Source organism: Zootoca vivipara, chromosome 15 (assembly GCF_965207765.1).
Source record: "Zootoca vivipara chromosome 15, rZooViv2.hap1.1, whole genome shotgun sequence".
NCBI lineage: Eukaryota > Metazoa > Chordata > Lepidosauria > Squamata > Lacertidae > Zootoca > Zootoca vivipara.
In genome coordinates this window covers 7,122,994-7,142,758 of record NC_142598.1, presented here as the reverse complement: position 1 = coordinate 7,142,758, position 19,765 = coordinate 7,122,994, and the positions used below count along the sequence as shown (strand labels likewise).

General features: G+C 47.0%; 1 protein-coding gene across 4 annotated transcripts in view; it reads right to left on the bottom strand.

Annotated features, from left to right (window-relative positions):
* PDE4A (phosphodiesterase 4A) overlaps positions 1 to 19,765 on the bottom strand; it is a 282,707-nt gene that overhangs the window by 27,118 nt on the left and 235,824 nt on the right. For all 4 annotated transcript variants that reach the window (XM_035141219.3, XM_035141222.3, XM_035141224.3 and 1 more), the window contains exon 7: positions 2,995 to 3,088. In XM_035141219.3, coding sequence (XP_034997110.3) covers positions 2,995 to 3,088 — 94 coding nt within the window. The remainder of the gene's footprint in view (positions 1 to 2,994; positions 3,089 to 19,765) is intronic.

The following is a 19,765-nucleotide window of genomic DNA, read 5'->3' as shown; positions in this document are numbered from 1 at the left end:
GCCTTTTTCAGGCTCAGGGGAGCATGTGGGTCTGTTGAAGAGAGATACAGGGAGGAATCTCCAACTCAGCAAGTGCCCGAATGACCACATATACATGAATGTGCTAGTCTAGACACTGTTTTTCATATGTCAACGGTGAACGACACAGAATGTGAGGTGCGCAGCATGGATTTGTGTCCACGACAGTCCCTGGGGGGGGGGAAGTGTTTGCATATCATAATATGTGTTCATGCGGTGTCTGAAATGTCTCACAGTCCAATCCTATGCTCCTTATCCACGGATTTCAGGGTGTTTTAATCAGAGTAAATGGTTTAGGCTCCAATCCTACACTCGCTCGCCAATGAGTTAAGTCCCACTCAACCCAAAGGGCCTTACTTCTGAGTGGAAATATCTAAACTTCCACTGTTGATCTGCAAATGGAAAGAGAGCGTTAGCTTGTCCAGCCTCACATGGCATGGCCCAGCCATCAAACGCAGGAATCTGGATCCTGTGTCAGGAGGCGCTAAAGCCCATTGCCAAAGAGGACGCACAGCCCCCAGGGGTGCTGGTTCCAGCTCTCGCACCCAGAGGTTTCCAACAGCTGAACTTCACTGTGCAGGACAAGTACAGTGGTGCCTCGCAAGCCGAAAGTAATTCGTTCCGCGAGTCGCTTCGCCTTGCGATAATTTCGTCTTGTGAAGCGCGCGGCAAAATAACAACAAAAACCGTGCGGCCATAGAAAACTTTGTCTTGTGAGTCACCAAAAACATCGCAAAACGCTTTCGTCTTGCGAGCTTTTTGTTGCGCGAGGCATTCGTCTTGCGAGGTACCACTGTAATCTGAACCTGGAAATGGACATGTAACCTTGGCGCAAGGTGGGGTTATGCACTGCCTACAGAACACTAAGCTTACTAGCAAAGCTCAGCCACACCTAACCTTGAAACAAAAAAACACTGCAGCAAAATGTTCAAACAAGATAATGCAAAAGAAACAAACAGAGCCGGGATGGAAGTGATACTGAAAAGGGAGGGGGGGAAAGAGGTGTACTAAAGTTTCACTCTCACATGTTTAAGGTGAGAGGGGGTATTTTGGAGATCCTGCAAGTTCCAGCAGGGCTTTTTCTGCCATTTGCATCCTGGTGAGCTCTTTTCAGTCCCTGTCTTCCTCCTCCTCCTCCTCCTCCTCCTCCTCCTCCTCCTCCTCCTCCTCGTCTTCATCTTCTTCTCCTCTTCCTGCTGCTCTGGTGCCATCCCCCCATCCACCCCCTCCCGCTTTATTCTTCCCCAGCGATCCCAGCCGATAAGACTTGGCTATGTGATAGCATCATGGGGGGGGGGAGGTAAACAAAGTCAATGCTTTTGCCCTCTTTGTGGGTTAGGGAGCAGAAGGAATCTCTCTGTTGCCAAGGCAACTAAGCTGCCCCATCACCAGGGATGCTCCTTGCCTTTCCAGGGAGGTTATTTTATTTTTTACATTTATATGCCACCTTTATCTTCCAAGAATCTCAAGGTGGTGAACATGGTTCTCCTCCTCCCCATTTCATTCCCACTACAATCCTGTGAGGTAGGTTAGGCTAAGTGATGGTGACTGGCCCAGCGAGTTTCATGCCTGCGTGGGGATTCGAACCCTGCTCTTCCAGGTCCTAGTCCGACACTCTTAACACTCCAACCACTACGCCACACTGGCTCTGAGCTGTTGAATTGTAACTCAGGACAGCAAAGTAGTAAGTTTCTTGGAGGCAAATATGAACGTGGATGTCCTCTGCCCTCTTTACATTACTTTCAACGGTGTGTGTGCTTGAACATGCAATTCCAGCCACATTCTCACAGTAGTTTGGGGGAACTATGTGAAAATGGAACTAGAAGTATCTTCATCCCACCCACCCCATCCATTCAATGCCTCGCCAATCATAAAAAAGGGGGTGTTTTGTGGGTTATATATGTGAACATATTCATAAAACTTCACCTCTGCATTTGAGCTCAACTCTAAGGAAAACAACCCTAAAGAGAGATGCCTGACTAATTTTGGGTTAGTTCATTGTTAGACTCAGACAGGTAAAATGAGAGCCATTCTTAGATTACAGCCAAGCTATGCAGACAGACCTAAATACATTTTGATCAGAGCACATATAACATTGGACTGGAGAGATTAAAAATCCTACAGGACTTATGGCAAAGCTCTGAACTTTCCATTTAAGATTCAATTCCTCTTTTATCAGAAACCTTAAAGAAATGTACAACTTTAATGTTTGCCATGGAATTTTAAATTAAATATTTTTTCATGCAGGCCAGACAATATATGTTTATATCTCAGAACAATCACCCCCATGCCCTGCACACACTTTTTAAACACTTTAAAGAACTCTAATAATCCTTGCACACTTCATCTGATGAATCTGATGAAGTGTGCATGCACACGAAAGCTCATACCAAAATAAAAACTTAGTTGGTCTTTAAGGTGCTACTGAATGAAATTTTTTATTTTGTTTCGACTCAGACCAACACGGCTACCTACCTGTATCTAATAATCCTGAGAGCCAAATTGTGTAGTGTAATGGTGATGTATGTGCAATGAGGAAAGTTGATGCTAGTTGTTGTTGTTGTTGTTAATTATATTATTATTATTATTATTATTATTATTATTACTACTACTACTACTACAGTGGACGCTTGGGTTGTGAATGTAATCTGTGTGGGAGGCACGTTCGCAACCTGCAGCGCCGCATCTGCACATGCGCGGGTTGCGAATCGGTGCTTCTGCGCATGCACAAAGTGCGATTTTGTGTTTCTGTGCATGCACGAGCGCCGCAACCTGGAAGTAACCCGTTCCGGGACTTCCGGGTTCGGCACGGTGCTCAACCCGAAAACACACAACCTGAAGCGGCCGTAACCCGAGGTATGACTGTATTATTATTTGCCTATCCTGTGCTGCAAAAGAAAATTATACTGGGCATTAATATATTATTATTGTTTTCTTTTTCCTTCAGGGCCTGAACAGTCAAACCTTTGCACTCACCTAAGAAGGTGTTGGAAATATATTCAGAGACCTGGTTTCCAGAGCGGCTCATTTCAGAGAAGTGGGTTAGTTCACGGTTCAGCATTCTTTTGAACTGCCAGACAGAAGGGGAAAGAGAGAAGAGGAAGGAGTTAACATGGGTTTTCTGTCACATGCACAGGTATGAACAGGTCATGCAATTGTGTTTCACTGTATATGACTTATAGGACAGTCTGAATTTGAATATGTATGCATTAATAATAATAATAATAATAATAATAATAATAATAGTTTATACCCCGCTCATCTGGCTGGGTTTCCCCAGCCACTTTGGGCAGCTTCCAACAGAATATTAAAATACAATACAGTGATACCTCGACTTATGAATTTAATGCGTTCCAAACGCACATTCGTAAGTCGAAAAAAATTGTAAGTCGAATCCCATAGGAATGCATTGGGAGAAAAAATTCGTAAGTTGAAGCAACCCTATCTAAAAAATCGCAAGTAGAAAAAAATCTTATCTAAACCGCATCCAAGATGGCGGACGGAGCTCCGTTCGTAAGTAGAAACATTCGTAAGTAGAGTTATTCGTACGTCGAGGTACCACTGTAGTCTATTAAACTTTAAAAGCTTCCCTAAACATAGGCTTTGAGAAAGAGAACGACAACAAAAGAAGACGTTATTGGATCAGAACAAAGGGCCTATCTAGTCCAACATTTGGTTGGCCAACAAGAGTCACATGGGAAGTCCAGAAGCAAAAGATGAATGCAACTGCCTCTGACTCTGGAGGCAATCATGATGGCCAGACAATGGCAGCCTCATGGTCCATGAATGCCTGCGAGCCACTACCTGTGAGTAAATGTGTGTGAGAATAAACATGTGTGCCACATCTTGAATCATGTGTGTTCTTCTATTCCAGGGGTGGGTAACCTTTGGTCCTTCTGTTGCTGTTAGGACACCAGTTCCCAACATTCCTGGCCATCCTGTGTGGGGCTGATGGGAGCTGGAGTCCACCAACATCAGGGTAGGGTGGGGTGGGTAAAAATAGGTTCCCCACCCCAGTGCAATGGATTTCAAGCTGTCTTCCTAGGAATTACAGCATTTCTAAGGGGGCTTCCTACTGAGAAAATTGCAAATAAGCTTCTTTACCACTTCCAATCATCTCCTGCCCACTGACCATGCTAGACCTCTTCAGCTAGGTTCAAGTGGCCTGGCCAGTTCTCTTGTCCCCAATAACATGCACCAGAACCCTTTGTAACACATGCAGGGATTCACTGGCGGACAAACCTACATTGGGGTAAGAAGCTTGACAACGGACACTCTTAGTATCACACATTACCACTGCCCATGCATATATTTTCATGTGAGTACACAAGCACGCATGTACTGGGATTCAGATTTTCCCGTGCGGGGAGATGCTATTGTGTGGATGTGGGGGTACAGTGTCTCGGCTGCACAAGAACGCTTGGGCAAGCATGTAATGCATTGATACGCAGTCATGAGAACTCACAGACTTCTATTAATACTGTTGCAAAAGTTGGGCACCACTCCCAATCTCTGCCAAGCCATGGCAAGATTCTGGGGAGGTTCCAGGGTCTCTGCTTGTTTGAGATGCAAGACACAGCATAGGCTGTCATAGCCTTAAGATATATGGTTTATTCACATATATATACTTTTAATCTGTGTGGAGTCCAGGAACTCAGCTACATTAGTAAAGAAACAGCAGTTTAAAGATGTAACACCAGATGGCGCCAGAGAGCAGGAAATTGTAAAACACAGTTTTCCATAGAGATTTCCCCCCCTTTTGTTATAATGTTCTAATTTCTGACTTATTTATAGTGGGTTTTTTCCCCTGTGTCTAGATCAGGCACTCCCAAACTGCGGCCCTCCAGAGGTTTTGGCCTACAACTCCCATGATCCCTAGCTAAGAGGACCAGTGGTCAGGGAAGATGGGAATTGTAGTCCAAAACATCTGGAGGGCCGAAGTTTGGGAATGCCTGGTCTAGATCCACCCCAGATCTTACAGCATGGCCATTTCAAGAGGGGCTTGTTCTCCACAGCAGTACAGAAGTTGAGTCCAGGGCATTTCTCTCTACTTGCCTTCAGCCAGCCAGCCCAAGATCATTCTGGCCTTTTTTCAGCTATTGTGCCAAAGGCTCCAGACTCTTCCTGTGACATCACGCCCAGTTACCCTGGCAACCTTCCGAATCCCCAGTCTCTGTTCACACCTCAGGGCAGAAGGGCAGGAGTGTTCTCTTGCCTTGCCAATGGGCTGCATTGTTTCTTAAAAGGTCCGAGCTTGGCCATGTTGTTCTGCATAGGCTAGCCCAGGAATTCCTCCACAAATTTTATTTCCCCTTCATATCCCAAATCATCAAAATCCTACCGTTTATTAATTTCTACTATTCACGAATAGACTCTGTTACCTCATATCCGTAACAATACAATACAAATACAATAACAATACAAGGGACCTGCCATACATGGACACATGATGCTTTAGCCCAAGTGCAACCCAGAGTCTGGAAAACTGACTTGCAAATGTGTGCAGACTCTCAAAACACCTCAGGTTCAAGAGGGTTTCACTAGTGAAACCCCAATGTATTGTGGCACAGGGACATCATTTACACAGAGAGGGTAGGAAGGTCATCTCATCCACTGACCCACTCACGCCTCACCCACAAGCTGGCGTTTCAACCCATATGCAATCACTGCACAGGAATAATTCCTTAGGGTCATCCGCATAACTGTACCGAGTAACTGTACAGTGGAACCTCGGTTTCTGATCACCTCGGTTTACGAATTTTTGGTTTACGAACGCCGCGGACCCATCTGGAACGGATTAATTCACTTTCCATTACTTCCGATGGGAAAGTTCGCTTCAGTTTATGAACGCTTCAGTTTATTAACAGACTTCCGGAACCAATTGTGTTCATAAACAGAGTAATGGAAATGGCTCCTGATATTGAGTACGCACACCAAAGGCACAAATTCCCTAGTTTCAATAAAGAAGTTCAATTTTTTTAAATCCATGTTGATGACACTGTTGTATCTTTAGTATTACATTTAGTATTACATTCAGTATTACATTTTTAAGAAAAGCAACAACAACAGATGTTCTAAAAATACAGGGGTTTCTGTGTGATCTCATTGGGACAGGTGGGGGTGGATCTAAGCTGGTCCACGGTCTAGATCAGTGGTGGGAAACCTGTGGCCCTCATGATGCAGCTGGACTGCAATTTGCAGCATCCCTGAACACTGACCATGCTGTCAGAAGTTGGAGTCCAGCAACATCTGGAAGGCCACAATGGATGGATACACCAAATGTCAGATGATGTGGTAGCAGGTTTTCATACCCAGCATTGAAAAAAAGTGTGGTGGGCTCATTGGACATCAAAAAAATTGTGGTGTTTTTTTTGGGGGGAGGGGGGCAGACAGACACATTCTCTGGTAATCTTGCATCAGACCTACTTCATTTCATCTTATCATTTCTAGAGCCTTGGTACCCCCTTGGTAGTCTTGGAGCTTAATCCCTTCCTGCAACCAGCACTACGAAACTCAGCACCAAGGATTTGGGGGCAAAGGCACTGGCTTTTCCAGTTCGGTGCCTGACACTGCTGTCATTTCAAAACCCACTTTGTCCTTGAAAAAAACTCCCGGATGCTGCTCCCTGGCAGAAGGGTTGAGGTGACTCATCAGCTCGTCAGCCAAGACATGGGTAATGCTACAGACCGCCCAGATGCAGCAGCCTCAGGAAGAAACCAAAGGGGGAAACCACCTTCCAGGAGGACAGGAGGGCTTCCACAGTGCTGATTCAGCTGCTCTTGATTAGGGGTCAGGATGCTATTATGTGGAAGGCCTGCACTTCTCTGATTCACAACCAAAAAACAAACCCCTTCTTCCTTTGCTTGGACTCACCCAGGCATGCAAAAGCTCTGCAGACAGAAGCGCTTGCCCTCTCCCTGCCAATCCCCCCCCTCCCAGGGCTTTTCTTTAGCTGCAAATCACCAGAACTCAGTTCTGGCACCTCTCAGGTGGGCACCATTGCCATGATAAGAGAACAAGGGAGGCATTCATGGTGAGTCCCAGCACCTCTTTTTCTAGAAAAATAGCATTGCCCACACATACCCGGTTAGAGCCTACATGGAAACTCTTGTCCTTCATTGCTATGCCTCTTATACCCTGCTCCTCTTCCTGATTCAAACTTGCCCTTTCCTTGCTGCAGGGCGCTTGAGAGGTCAATGTGCTTCTCTGTGCATCCCGGGGAAAGGGCTGAATACAAACTCGGACAAATGATCCAAATCGCTGCTGCTTTACTTGTGTGAAGACGCAATAGGGGCATGTTTGAGCATTGCCAACACGGCTCTTAAGGAGCAAGCCAGGAACATCAGGTACTAGTGTATTTGATCCCTGAAGAGCACCTGCTTCAAGTTAGGCTGATCTCCCCAAAGCCCTGTGGCTGATGAGGACAACTTGCCTATGCAACTTGCCAAGCTAGCTTTCCAAAAGAAGGAGGGGTGTGTGTGTGTGTGTGTGTTGATTTCCTGCCTTCTTCCAAGACGCTTTTCACACCGCTGGTTGTCTGCTACCACAGCCAAGTAGAAAAATGAGTAGCTACCATCTAGGCATGTCCTTAGCCTGAGAGTACCGAGAGTTAAACCACCCAGGTACTGTCACAAGTACAATCTTCTCCCTCCACCCACATCTTTCTCAAGTGTTTAGCCAGACTTTCTCCCCCCTGCATAAGGGAAGCTGGCCAGCAACAACACATCGTGTCTGGAGTGGAGTCAGCTGAATGTAGCTTCAACCAGATCCATGGGCATAGCCAGGATTTTTGTTGGGGGGGGGAGTAGAGCTTTTGGGGGGGGGAAATCGCCCCCAAAGTTGTTGAGCTGTTTTTGAGAGATTGCCTCAAAAGTTGTTGAGTTTTTGTTGGGCAGGGAGAACCTCAGTTTCTTAAGCGTTATTAATGCTTTTTGATACTTTTTGAGGATTTGCCCTGCTCCCCCCCCCTGACTATAGCCATGACCAGACCCTGCCTTGAAGCATAAAAGAGCTTCCTGTGTTTAGGATCAGGAAGTGTTTTGGGAGGCAGACTTCCTTGCCACAAGACCCTTGGATGCAATCTATACCCATGAGCACAGGGGTTAGCAACCTAAGGCTCGTGGACCGGAAGCACTCACGGAGGCTGTTTAACTGGCCCACAAGCCGCCCCTGAACCAAGCCACTAGCTCGGCGAGTCTCCGCACGTTGCACTAAACTGAAGCAGTGCAGTGCAGGAACTCTCTTCTGCGGCTCCGGAAATCACTTCTGCGTATGCCCAGACACCGGAAATCGCGTCTGCGTATGTCTGTGGTGCCGGAAATCACTTCTGCGCATGCCCAGATGCCAGAAATCGCGCCTGCATGATTTTTGGCTTCTGGGCAAGCGCAGAAGCGATTTCCAGTGCCACAGACATGTGCAGATGCGATTTTCGGCATCGCACTGCGCTGGTCCAGCCCATGGAGGATCTCTGTGGGAGTGATCTGGCCCATGCCCAGTAAGCCTTGCCGACCCCTGCTTGAGCATATCTGAAAAGTGCTGGCACACGAACTGTGACACCTGCAATCTAGCTTTTGCTGTTGGCCAGATTCCTCTGCTCAACTCCCTTTTATCATTTGCTAGCAAACCACCTATCGTTACGACAGACAGGGCGGATGAGGGCAGAGGGGTTTATGTAGGTCTCTGCATGTTTTCTGTGCACAAGCACATGTTGAAACCTCTGTGGGAGCCCTGTGCATGAAGGCCACGCCACCCTACAGTGGGGCAGAAGGCAGATTTACCTTTTGCACCCTTCACTTGTCTCCCATAGGTGTGAAGAGCATTCACACACTTATATGAAAGAAAGAAAGGAATGAACTTTAGGAGTTGGAGTTAAATAAGCTCTCCGAAACTGGAAATTCCATCTGCTAAGAATCAAGCTGGGTTTGACCTGCACTCCTGGCCTGGGTTCTGTTGTGGGTCACTGGACCCACTACCAGAACATACCCGCATGCATATATGGCTCCTAAGATTCAGCTCTATTCACTACACTTCCTTACCCCTCCCCCCAAACTCTTCTGTAAGTGAGCGGAAGTGGTTAAAGTACTTCCCCCCCCCTTACATGCTCACTCCCACCAAATGAAGATATGCAGGTGGTTGCATTAAGTTGCTTTCACCCATACCACTTAAAGCACTTACAAGCCTCTTTCCTGAGCTTGGTGTGCTTGTGTAAAAGACAGAAATGCAGTTTTAAATATGTGAGTGTATTAAGCTTTTAAAAATCAATTGATGACCATCTGAGAAGGTGGATTAAAAAAACCACATTTTAGTGGTGCACATTTGGTGCATTTTAGCCTGTGCATCACCTGTGAACAGAAGCGTTCCATCTGGAGCGTATTTTTAGTTCTCTGCTTGCATGTCAACATTTAAAGCAGGAAGCTTGCAAACAGTGTTGGTGAATTAACTGAAGCGAGGGTAGATTCCCAAGTGATAATTAAAGTACTTTAAAATGCATGTGCCATTTTGGCTTTAACGCCCCCCCCCCCGGGCACGGTATGATTATTCTCCAGCATGAAACAAAGGTCAACAAAATTGCACCGCCACTGCCAAATGCCCACTGCTCTCAGTATCCGGCCATCATGACAACATGCGCATAGCCCCCCCCCCGGTGGTGGTGGTGGTAGGGGAGCGGCAGCTGCCCCCTCAGCAAGTAAACCAATAAAAATACTTAACGAATGGAAGTTCTGCCCCCTAACCTGAAGTCTGCCCCTCCCCAACATAAATCCTGGCTACGCCCATGCATTACAAAGTATATGGGCAGAGGGCTTGGGGTGGGGTGTCCCATATCTGCTGTGAATCCTCCAACCATGTCTTTTGCTGCCCAGCTGAGGAACAACTACATATAGAGCCAGCATTTCCTAACTTTCACTCACTTAGCTCCACCCTTGTTTTGAAGCTGGGCATAACCTGTAAGAGTAGGCTTTCAGCTATTTCCTAGCCCACCCTCCTTTCAAACAGGACTCCCTGTCCCTCTGGTGCAACAACTATTATGGGTGCCTATAAATGACATTTCCTTAAGTACTTAATGCCCAAGACATGCCCCTTGCCACTGGGTTGTTTGTACTGTCCCAGTAAGGAAGTTGTAAGGAGATATTTTTATTCCATAACTGTGGCCGTGTTCTCCCCTCCACACACACTGGACCAGGCACTGTAGACAAATGGCATCCTGTTTCATGGAATGTAACCCTGATAGGTTACCGCTTGCTAAATTGTGGCCTACTGCTTCCAAATAGCAGGTGATGTAGTCAAACTATGCCTGGGCTGTATCGTGCCAGATGAAAGGCGATGGAATAGCAAGAGATTGTTGTTGTTGTTTAGTCGTTTAGTCGTGTCCTTCTCTTCGTGACCCCATGGACCATAGCACGCCAGGCACTCCTGTCTTCTGCTGCCTCCCGCAGTTTGGTCAGACTCATGTTTGTAGCTTCAAGAACACTGTCCAGCCATCTCATCCTCTGTCGACCCCTTCAGGGTCTTTTGCAGGGAGTCTTCTCTTCTCATGAGGTAGCCAAAGTATTGGAGCCTCAGCTTCAGGATCTGTCCTTCCAGTGAGCACTCAGGGCTGATTTCCTTCAGAATGGATAGGTTTGATCTTCTTGCAGTCCACGGGACTCTCAAGAGTCTCCTCCAGCACCATAATTCAAAAGCATCAATTCTTCAGCGATCAGCCTTCTTTATGGTCCAGCTCTCACTTCCATACATCACTACTGGAAAAACCATAGCTTTAACTATACGGACCTTTGTCGGCAAGGTGATGTCCCTGCTTTTTAAGATGTTGTCTAGGTTTGTCATTGCTTTTCTTCCAAGAAGCAGGCGTCTTTTAATTTCGTGACTGCTGTCACCATCTGCAGTGATCAAGGAGCCCAGGAAAGTAAAATCTCTCTCTGCCTCCATTTCTTCCCCTTCTATTTGCTAGGAGGTGATGGGACCAGTGGCCATGATCTTGTTTTTTTTGATGTTGAGCTTCAGACCATTTTTTGCATGAGATACATATGCAATAAATAAAATTCCCAGGACACAGCCAATTAGCATGCCAGGAAGCAGGATCCTAGCTCACCTTTCCCTCTGACTTGCCAATTTTATATGTGCAGGAATTTCCACCCCCTGTAGGGAACCTTTCTGTCGTGTGAAACATCCTCCAGCAGTCTAAAGTGGTATGGTCCACAGCACAGGTCTACCAGCTCAATTGCCCTTCTGCATGAGAACTTGGTCCTGTGCTTCAGTCTCGGCTGCTAATAGCTAAGTCCACCTTCGAGAACGAGTGTTTGTGGCTGTGCTCAGAGATCGAAGCGGGGGCAGTGTTTGTGGGCAGTCCCAAGTTTTCACAAGTAAAGATGGAGTTCTTATATGTGTGAGAACTTAACCAGTGTGTCAATAAGCTCCTTCCCCACTTCTCTTGGCTGCAAGGTCAGCCTGACACATTTTAATCACTCTGATCAGCTGCACCTAGGGTGTCCCATTTTCCCTTGCCATGCTAGTGCAGGCTGAGGCCCAGTTTCTCTGGCCTCTTCCATTCCAAGCCTACAAGCTCATTCTCTCTCCAGCCTCTGCCCCAGGATCACGTGTCCCAAACATCTTCCTCCATTGCTTTGATTTCATCTTTTTCTCCCCTTAGCAAAGCTACCGATCCCTCCCCTCCTGCTTACCATCACACATTTCCTCAAAGCTGCATATAGCGGAACCACAAAAGGGGGGGGGAGAGAAGAGACATGAAAAGGGGAACAGAAGTGGCATCCTCGTCATCTCTGGCAGCCAATCCACTGCGTCCCAGAGCTATCTCCATAGCAACAAGAGTCTCCTTAGCAACTGCCCCCATTTTCAGACCAGAGGACCGGGTCTCTAGGAAACCCTCCAAACGCAGGATAGAATCCCTTGGATTTAACCCATTACCCTTATATTATGTTAAACACATATACCCCTACTGATCTTTCGGGGAAACAGTCTCTCCAGAAACCCAAAATTCAGGCAAGCAGCGGCAAATGCCCTCGCAATCTGAGACAGAGTAAGAAAAGCTTCCATTTCCCCTCTCTGCCCCCAAGCTGAAGGCTCTTTCCACCTAGGTAGGATTAACAACATCCTCTCTTTTCCCTTCTGTGCTGCTCCCACATCTGCCTCATTCATAGGGAGTCAGGCAGGTTTGTGGTATGGCAAGAAGGCCAGGTGGCTGCTGTTGTGTCTCCCACCCAGTTTTGGGCACCACAGTTTAAGAAGGGCATTGACAAGCTGGAATGTGTGCAGAGAAAGGTGACCAAGATGATCAAGGGTCTGGAAGCCAAGCCTTATGAGGAATGGCTGAAAGAGCCGGGGTTGCTTAGCCTGGAAAAGGGGAGACTGAGAGGAGATAAGATAAAGGAAAAGGGACCCCTGACCATTAGGTCCAGTCGTGACCGACTCTGGGGTTGCGGCGCTCATCTCGCGTTATTGGCCGAGGGAGCCGACGTACAGCTTCCAGGTCATGTGGCCAGCATGACAAAGCCGCTTCTGGCAAACCAGAGCAGTGCACGGAAACGGTGTTTACCTTCCCACCGGAGCGGTACCTATTTACCTACTTGCACTTTGATGTGCTTTCGAACTGCTAGGTTGGCAGGAGCTGGGACCGAGCAACGGGAGCTCACCCCGTCGCAGGGATTCAAACCGCCAACCTTCTGATTGGCAAGCCCTAGGCTCTGTGGTTTAACCCACAGCGCCACCCTTCAAATATCTAAAGGGCTGTCACACGGAACTTGATTTCTCCTGCTCTGGAGGACTTGAACTAATGGCTTCAAGTTAAAAGAACTAAACACAACTAACACCAACACCAACTAAACACAAGGAAGAACTTTCTGACAGTAAGGGCTGTTCAGCAGTGCTACGAGAGGTGGTGGACTCTCCTTCCTTGCAGGTTTTTAAGCAGAGGTTGGATAGCCATCTGTCATGTACGATCTAGTCGAGATTCCTACATTGCAGGGGGGGCTGGAACGGTTCAAATCACCTGGCGCTTCCTTCCACCCCATTATTTGTTTTCCTAAGCGGGTTAAAGGTAAAGGTAAAGGGACCCCTGACCATTAGGTCCAGTCGTGACCGACTCTAGGCAAGCCCTAGGCTCAGCGGTTTAGCCCACAGCGCCACCTGGGTCCCCCTAAGCGGGTTAGACCCCCGCAATACCATGACTGCACTTTCATAAACTGTAGGTTAACAAAGCACTCGGTTGTAGTGTTGCTCCAGGGTAGTGTGGGGAAGTTTAAAATGGCAGGTTGTAGCTGAGCACCAAGGGGACTCAGATTAAGCGTCAGGGCCTCTGACTGGGTCCTGCATAAGGGTGTCAGTTGCTGACCCTGGGCCTGAACCTGGCAGTACAAATATCTGAAGTACAGTATCTGAAGACTGGCCACGCTTGAATATACCAAGAGTACAAGACTTAGTTAGGCATGTGCATGAGGGTGAGAGGGGTGATATTATCCCACCCCTCTTTCTTTCTTTCTTTCTTTCTTTCTTTCTTTCTTTCTTTCTTTCTTTCTTTCTTTCTTTCTTTCTTTCTTTCTTTCTTTCTTTGGAAATGACAACACTGGTTTTTAGAACTTGCTCAACTCAGGTCAAGGTACATGAGAAACACCACTGAAGCAAAAATACGGCTCCTAGCTTTGCGGATACCACTGGTTTGGATGTGAGGTTTGTTTTGCTCCTAACCAACCATGATTTGTAGCTAAGGTTTTCTCCTGGCCTGCTGGCAGTGGTTTGTTGAGAGTGAAACAAACCGTAATGTTTTGGGTTCAGACATAAACCAGGGATTATGGTTTTTTCCTTTTATGGGCTTGTGGGGAGGAGATACTCCAGTCTGGTTTACCAAGAGTACTGTACACCTTTTACTATAGGTTGAAACCATGCTGTGGGGAATGGGCTGCCGGCCGAAGCTTGAATGCTTTCCATCTTGATGAAGAAGGAAAGCAGCAATACTTCACAGATAAAGACAAAAAGTCAGTGAAATAAAGGATCACCTAGACCAGTGTTTCCCAACCTTGTGCCTCCAGCTGTTTTTGGACTACAACTCCCATCATTCCTAGCTAGCAAGACCAGTGGTCAGGAATGATGGGAATTGTAGTCCGAAAACAGCTGGAGGCACAAGGTTGGGAAACACTGACCTAGACAATCTAAATTGTCTAACTCAGCAGAGTTAAGACAGCATTTTATCCAAGGAATCCCAGAGGATTCTACACCCATTAAGGGTGGCAGACTGATCTCTGTTACAAGGAGCAAACTATGGGGAAGCTCTCCTGTACAAGCCCCACTGAAATGAACAGGAAGAACTGCACAGTAATGCTCTTGCACACTTCCCATTCATGCCAATGCAAACATCCTGACAGATTGCGTCCCATATTAATTAGAGAAGGGAGTGTGGGTGGAGGTAACTAACAGTTGAGTTTTCTACCTCAGGCATCAAAACGAATTAGAAACTTAAGTAAGCAAATCTCAGAAATAATAGCTGCCATACTTGACAATTCATGGGAAACATACCTGGCCCTTCAAGACGGAAGAGAAGCACAAGAACACATATCTTTTAAAAGGGGGAAGGGAGAACTACTCATGGAATTATGCACCTGCAAGCATCAATGCTGGGAAAGATGTTACAATAAGTAAGTTCATAAACATTTTGAAGAAAATGGGTTATGAACAACCAGCTTTCAACTTTTTATTGTTGTTAAAGTACACATCCTACACCATCCTAACTTCCTGTTTTGAAAAATAAATGATTTAGCAGGCAAGGAACACCTCGCAGGTACATATGGTGGTATGGGGTTTTTCCTCTGTGCTGTTGTATTGGGAGGGGAATAGTGTTTGTATGAGGTACGTTTTTTCTTTACATTGCAATGTACAGTAGTCGAAGCAAAATGCCAAGTATGGTGGGCACAAGGAGAAGGGGACGACAGAGGACGAGATGGTTGGACAGTGTTCTCGAAGCTACGAACATGAGTTTGACCAAACTGCGGGAGGCAGTGCAGGACAGGAGTGCCTGGCGTACTATGGTCCATGGGGTCACGAAGAGTCGGACACGACTAATCGACTAAACAACAACAACAATGGTTGATACTTGGGCAATAAATTATTCTATTCTATTCTATTCTATTCTATTCTATTTGTGCAATTCTTTGGAGGCCTTAGTCCCTCATGAGAGCCAGGCGTGGAAGTCTGGAAGATATGAACTAGAACAGTGGTCTTCAACCCCCGGGCCACGGACCGGTAGCGGTCCGTGGATCAATTGGTACCGGGCCGCCTAAGGATCATTAAATACAATTAAATTAAAATTATTAAATCAAAACAATCTTAATAAAATATAAACAATAAACGCCCCCCCCCCTCAGCGGGCCACAGTAAAATTATCAAACGTTGACTGGTCCGCGGTGATAAAAAGGTTGGGGAGCACTGAACTAGAAGAAACTACTGTATTTTAAAATGAATATGCAGATTGGTGGAGAAATCACATATGGATCAAGATCAGGTTGGAATGAGGCTTGATACGAGTACAGTGGCACCTCGGTTTACAAACACAATTGGTTCCGGAAGTCTGTACTTAACCTGAAGCGAACTTAACCGGAAGCAAACTTTCCCATTGAAAGTAATGGAAAGTGGATTAATCCAGGCATCCCCAAACTTCGGCCCTCCAGATGTTTTGGACTACAATTCCCATCATCCCTGACCACTGGTCCTGTTAGCTAGGGATCATGGGAGTTGTAGGCCAAAACATCTGGAGGGCCGCAGTTTGGGGATGCCTGGATTAATCCGTTCCAGACGGTCCGTGGAGTACTTAAAACTGAAGCGTACTTAACCCGAGGTATTAGTGTAATTGGTTCCGGAAGCCTGTACTTAACCTGAAGCGTACTTAACCTGAAGCGAACTTTCCCATTGAAAGTAATGGAAAGTGGAATAAAAATTGATTTTTTTAAAAAAAGAGAAAGTAATGGAAAGTGGATTAATCCATTCCAGAAAGGTCCGTGGAGTACTTAAAACTGCAAATACTCAAACCGAGGCGTACTTAAACTGAGGTATGACTGTACAGCTATCAGTTCTGTAAATGACACAAATTTGTGGCGAATGACAAAGAGTCTGGAGTGGGGATGGAGGACGTGTGGCCCTTCAGCTGTTGCTGGATTCCAGCTCCCATCAGTCCCAGACTGCACAGCCAATGGTTAGACAATGCTGCCATTCAGTGGATTTGTAACTGGCTGACTGACCGAACCCAAAGGGTGCTCATCAATGGCTCCTCTTCATCCTGGAGAGTAGTGACTAGTAGGGTGCCACAGGGTTCTGTCTTGGGCCCAGTCTTATTCAACATCTTTATCAATGACTTGGATGATGGGCTTGAGGGCATCCTGAGCAAGTTTGCAGATGACACCAAATTGGTAGGGGTGGCTAATACCCCAGAGGACAGGATCACACTTCAGAATGACCTTAACAGATTAGACAACTGGGCCAAAGCAAACAAAATAAATTTTAACAGGGAGGAATGTAAAGTACTATACACTTGGGCAAAAAAACCGAAAGGCACAAATACAGGATGGGAGACACCTGGCTTGAGAGCAGTACATGTGAAAAGGATCTAGGAGTCTTGGTAGACCACAAACTTGACATGAGTCAACAGTGTGATGCAGCAGCTAAAAAAGCCACTGCAATTCTGGGCTACATCAATAGGAGTATAGCGTCTAGATCTAGGGAAGTAATAGTACCACTGTATTCTGCTCTGGTCAGACCTCACCTGGAGTACTGTGTCCAGTTCTGGGCACCACAGTTCCAAGAAGGATACTGACAAGCTGGAACGTGTCCAGAGGAGGGCAACCAAAATGGTCAAAGGCCTGGAAACGATGCCTTATGAGGAACGGCTTAGGGAGCTGGGTATGTTTAGCCTGGAGAAGAGAAGGTTAAGGGGTGATATGATAGCCATGTTCAAATATATAAAAGGATGTCATATAGAGGAGGGAGAAAGGTTATTTTCTGCTGCTCCAGAGAAGTGGACACAGAGCAATGGATTCAAACTACAAGAAAGAAAAGTCCACCTAAACATTAGGAAGAACTTCCTGACAGTAAGAGCTGTTCGACAGTGGAATTTGCTGCCAAGAAGTGTGGTGGAGTCTCCTTCTTTGGAGGTCTTTAAGCAGAGGCCTGACAGGCTTATGTCAAGAATGCTTTGATGGTATTTCTTGCTTGGCAGGGGGTTGGACTGGATGGCCCTTGTGGTCTCTTCCAACTCTATGATTCTATGATTCAATGGTCAGGGCTGATGGGAGTTGTTGCATAGCAGGAACTGGGGGGTGGGGAGCACGGGCTCCACTGCCCCAGCCTAGAGGATAAGTTAAAAATTAAAAGTTCTCAAAAACTGAAGAGCTGGGCACACAGACAGGAAATGAAGTTTTTTCAAGGACAAATGCAAAGTGTTCCGTATAGGTATGAAAAACAAAATGCACCATTGTAAGAGAGGAATCTGACTAGGAAGCAACACTTCTGATAAGGTTGTAAGAGTCACATTTGATAACAAAATGAACCTGAGTCAGCTGAGGCCAGTAAACCCTCACCAGAATCAAGTGGTCAGGCTTACTGTACATACAAAACTACCAAGAGGGAGAAGCGCTCAGCATGGCTTTCTCATCAACATCTTTATTTTGTAACATCTTTATTTCGTATACAGCTGCTCACTCTGGCGCTGCCTGAAGCAATCTAGTCCAGGAAAAAACCTGTACAATTTGATGCTGCTGAAAGTATAAACCAGGGGTCCCCAGACTACGGCCCGGGGGCCGGATGCGGCCCAATTGGCCTGCCAATCCGGCCCGCGACGACCCCCGCTGCCCGCTCTTACGGCGCGCAGCGCGGTAGCGCTCTTCCGGGTCGGGAAAAAAGCGCCGAAAATCCTCTGTGCGCATGCGTATGGGCCTCTCCCGACCCGGAAGAGGTCATTTCTGGTGCACTTCCGGGTCGGGGGAGGCCCATACGCATGCGCACAACGGATTTTCAGCGCTTTTTCCACCCTGGAAGCGTGCCGCCGCGCCAGTAAGCGCCCGTGCGCATGCGCACGGGCGCGCACTCCCCCGCCTGCCGGCCCGCACAGACACGCACTCCCCCCGTCCTCCGGCCCGCCGCGTGATCGGCGCAGTGGGAACCGGCCCAAACGCCAGTAAGTCTGGGGACCCCTGGTATAAACTGTCCAAAAGTGGAGTTTTGTGAAATACAAAGTGCCAACGCCATCATTATAGGCTCTGTTCATAACAGCACTATTCCTAAGACTAGGGAAGCTATAATACTGCTATTTTTCAATGCTGGCATGATTTTATTTGAAGGTCTCTGCTCTGGGCATGACTCAAGAGGGTTATTGATGAGCCAGAAAGGCACGTCTTGCAAGAAAAGGCTGAAAGAACTAGGTATAAAAGAACCAGAGAAAATCAAATCAAATACAATATTAGTAATTGTCTCCCAATACTAGAAAGGAAGGTAGGGGATTGATTCTGCATTCTTTTCTAGTAGTCAATGAGGTTTACTTCTAAGTGAACAGGTTCAGGATTGGATTATTATGGCATTAAGCAGGCAGTCCGTTCAAATCCCACTCCTGCCATATTTAAGCTGTTTGGGGGAGGAAAGAAACCCCTGACTAAAAGACAACATCTCTCCTCTTCCGGGAGGGGAGACTTTGCAGGCAAGCAGGGGGGCGTGTATCGGCCCCCTGCTACAGCCTATCCCGGCTGCCGCGCCAAGCCTCTGGGCTGGCCAATAGGGCTGGCCCGAGGGCGGGGTCTACATACATTTAAGGTGGCGCGGCAGCATTTGAATCCTCCTTCTTCTGCTGCATCCCGACAGATCTCCAGCCCACCTTCCCTTTAGGTCTTCCCTTTGTGTGTGTGCTTTGACCTTGCTATGGACTTCGGTTGGTTGCCCTGGTTGCCCAAGGGGGCCTGGTAGGAGTTTTTTATCCAGTTGGCTAATTGGCACCGGCCTCTTGGTTTTTTCGCCTACCTCGTAGCAATTCGTCACAACTTCTTTCGATATTTGGTGGTTAGGCATTGGAATATGGAGTTGTCTGGTGTGTTTGAGGACTGGTTGTGGCCATCATCCAACCCTCCTCCTATAGGGGTATCCCCTTAAGGGATCCGGCGGTCGTGGATCCCGTCGGATGCCCTGCTGGGGGCTAGGGCCATGGCACGACCCCCGGTGACACCAGGGGGAGCTTTCAGTTGTATTTGCATCAACAGGCTCCTTCCTTGGGGTGTTAACCTGATATGACCCCCCGCTAAGCGGGGTGGAGTCATGCTTGCTAGGGTGTCCAATGCCTAAGCCAATACCTCTCACTTGCTCTAAAGTTGTGGCCTTATTTTACCCATTAACTTAAATCCTTGTGTCACTGTGTCTTTATTTTTCGTGGGGGGCGGGTCCTAGAACCACAACAACCATTAACAAGTAATTGGTGAGGGTGAAGTATGGAATACATATGTGGGAGATGTACTGCTATTCCCACTCTCCTTGTTTTTAAAAAGGCACAAAAAAGGGAAGTGCTCAGTCTATACAAAGGGATTTCCAAGGATGCTCAAACTGGCAAGCATCAACAGCCAAGTCTGGGGGACGCCATTTTCTGTTTCATATCTGTGGGGGTATCCCTGGAAGTCTTAAAGTCAAGTGGGAAAGCTGATTGCCTCTATGTATTGTGTGGGGGGACTGATCTAGAGTCTTCTCTTGAGCAATACTTTGCAACGCAATTCTCTTT